This window comes from Herpailurus yagouaroundi, unplaced genomic scaffold, assembly GCF_014898765.1.
Source record: "Herpailurus yagouaroundi ecotype Mexico unplaced genomic scaffold, PumYag 198, whole genome shotgun sequence".
In the NCBI taxonomy this organism is placed as follows: Eukaryota; Metazoa; Chordata; class Mammalia; order Carnivora; family Felidae; genus Herpailurus; species Herpailurus yagouaroundi.
In genome coordinates this window covers 19642449-19643893 of record NW_024412429.1, presented here as the reverse complement: position 1 = coordinate 19643893, position 1445 = coordinate 19642449, and the positions used below count along the sequence as shown (strand labels likewise).

Here is a 1445-nt window from a genome sequence, read left to right as displayed (position 1 = left end):
AGAGTTATTAACCTGAGAGGGTGTCCTCCCTTTCCACCCCCACCCTACGAATTAAAAGTAATCTTTATGTGCTTCTATCCTTCCTTACGTTTTTCCCAGTTTCCACATCCTTTCCAATCAAATGCTGCTTGCTTCACATCCGCCCTTCTTTCTTGAACACACTCTCCGGGAGGGTGCCCCTGGAATGAATCTTTCAATCTTTTCAAACTTGAGCCAGACATTTCTCTCTACGTCTCCAAGTGAGATTGTGCCAGTGAAGAAGCGGAAAAGTCTGAGCAAACACTTCATTCTCCCCTCACCTCGCAAGAGTGTAGAAGCTACTGGGGATTACTCAGTGGACACTCAGAATTACAAGGCGGATTGTAGGTTCTGAAAATGAGTGGCGGTGCGGTGTTTACTTCCATCTTTGCTCCCGCCTCCATCCCCACCCACCCTAGCGTGCGGACTGAATCCAGGGGTGGTGTGTCACTGGCCCGGGCAGACACCCAGCCTTGGAACGGCTCCCCTCTGGCAGCCTATTCCATTCCAGCAGCTACCTGCCACGGCCACGCTTTAATCTGACCCACAGTACCAGATTCAGGAAATAATTAATATCCCCGCCCCCGGTTTATCTTCTTTCCTTTGCTAGTACCTAAGTCTGTCATCCTTTCACCACAGACATAATCGTTGTCTAGAAGCTTTTGCAAAACTCAAATCCAAATCAATCCAAAACAAAACCCATCCGTAGAGCGATATTGCAGCCAGCAGCCAGGAGCGTGTACCTCATTAAAGGGTGAGAGCATAAACCCCCGAATTTAAAATAAAGGCTTCCTGCTGCTCGTTAGTCTTCCACGTTTTTACTATCTCAGCTGCAGGAGAAGCAGCTGCATACTCTGCCGGGCGATTGGGGTGGGAAAAATTTAACCATGGTCTGGGATTTTCGCAGAAGGTAATTTAAGCCCCAGCTCCACTCCCGTGGAGGGGGCGTAGGGAGGGGGGTGGTGGTAGCGAGCTGGACGCGGGGGGGAAATGCGGTGCGCGTGCGCATGCTCAGCAGCCCCGCTCCGCGGAGGCCCAGCTGCCGCCACCACCGCGGCCGGCGCTGTAACCGCGGCTGCCGCTGCTGCTCTGGGCGGGCGTTGGTGTCGTGTGCCGAGGTGCCCTGTCAGGCGAGAGGGAGCGGCGGGGCGAGAGCCTGGGCGGCGGCGGCGACGGCGCCTGAGGAAGGCAGCGGGGGCTCTGAAGGAGCGAGGGCGGGCTGGTCCAGCGGCGGAGGAGCGGAGCGGAGAGCGCGGGGACCCACCCCGGGCGCCCTGCGTGCGATGCTGGGCGGGCAGCGGCGCTGAGAGGCGGGGAGGCCGAGCGGCGGCCGCCGCGGGAGGGCCGGCGACCCCCGGGAGGAGGAGGAGAGGAGGAAGCGCAGGAGCGGGAGGAAGCGCCGAGGGACTGCGGGGCCGGGGCGGGCG

At 58.8% G+C, this 1445-nt stretch overlaps 1 protein-coding gene across 1 annotated transcript in view; it reads left to right on the top strand.

Annotated features, from left to right (window-relative positions):
* Window positions 1-1008: 1008 nt before the first annotated feature.
* STXBP5 (syntaxin binding protein 5) overlaps window positions 1009-1445 on the top strand; it is a 170574-nt gene continuing 170137 nt past the window's right edge. The window contains exon 1 of the mRNA XM_040448625.1: window positions 1009-1416. Coding sequence (XP_040304559.1) covers window positions 1009-1416 — 408 coding nt within the window. The remainder of the gene's footprint in view (window positions 1417-1445) is intronic.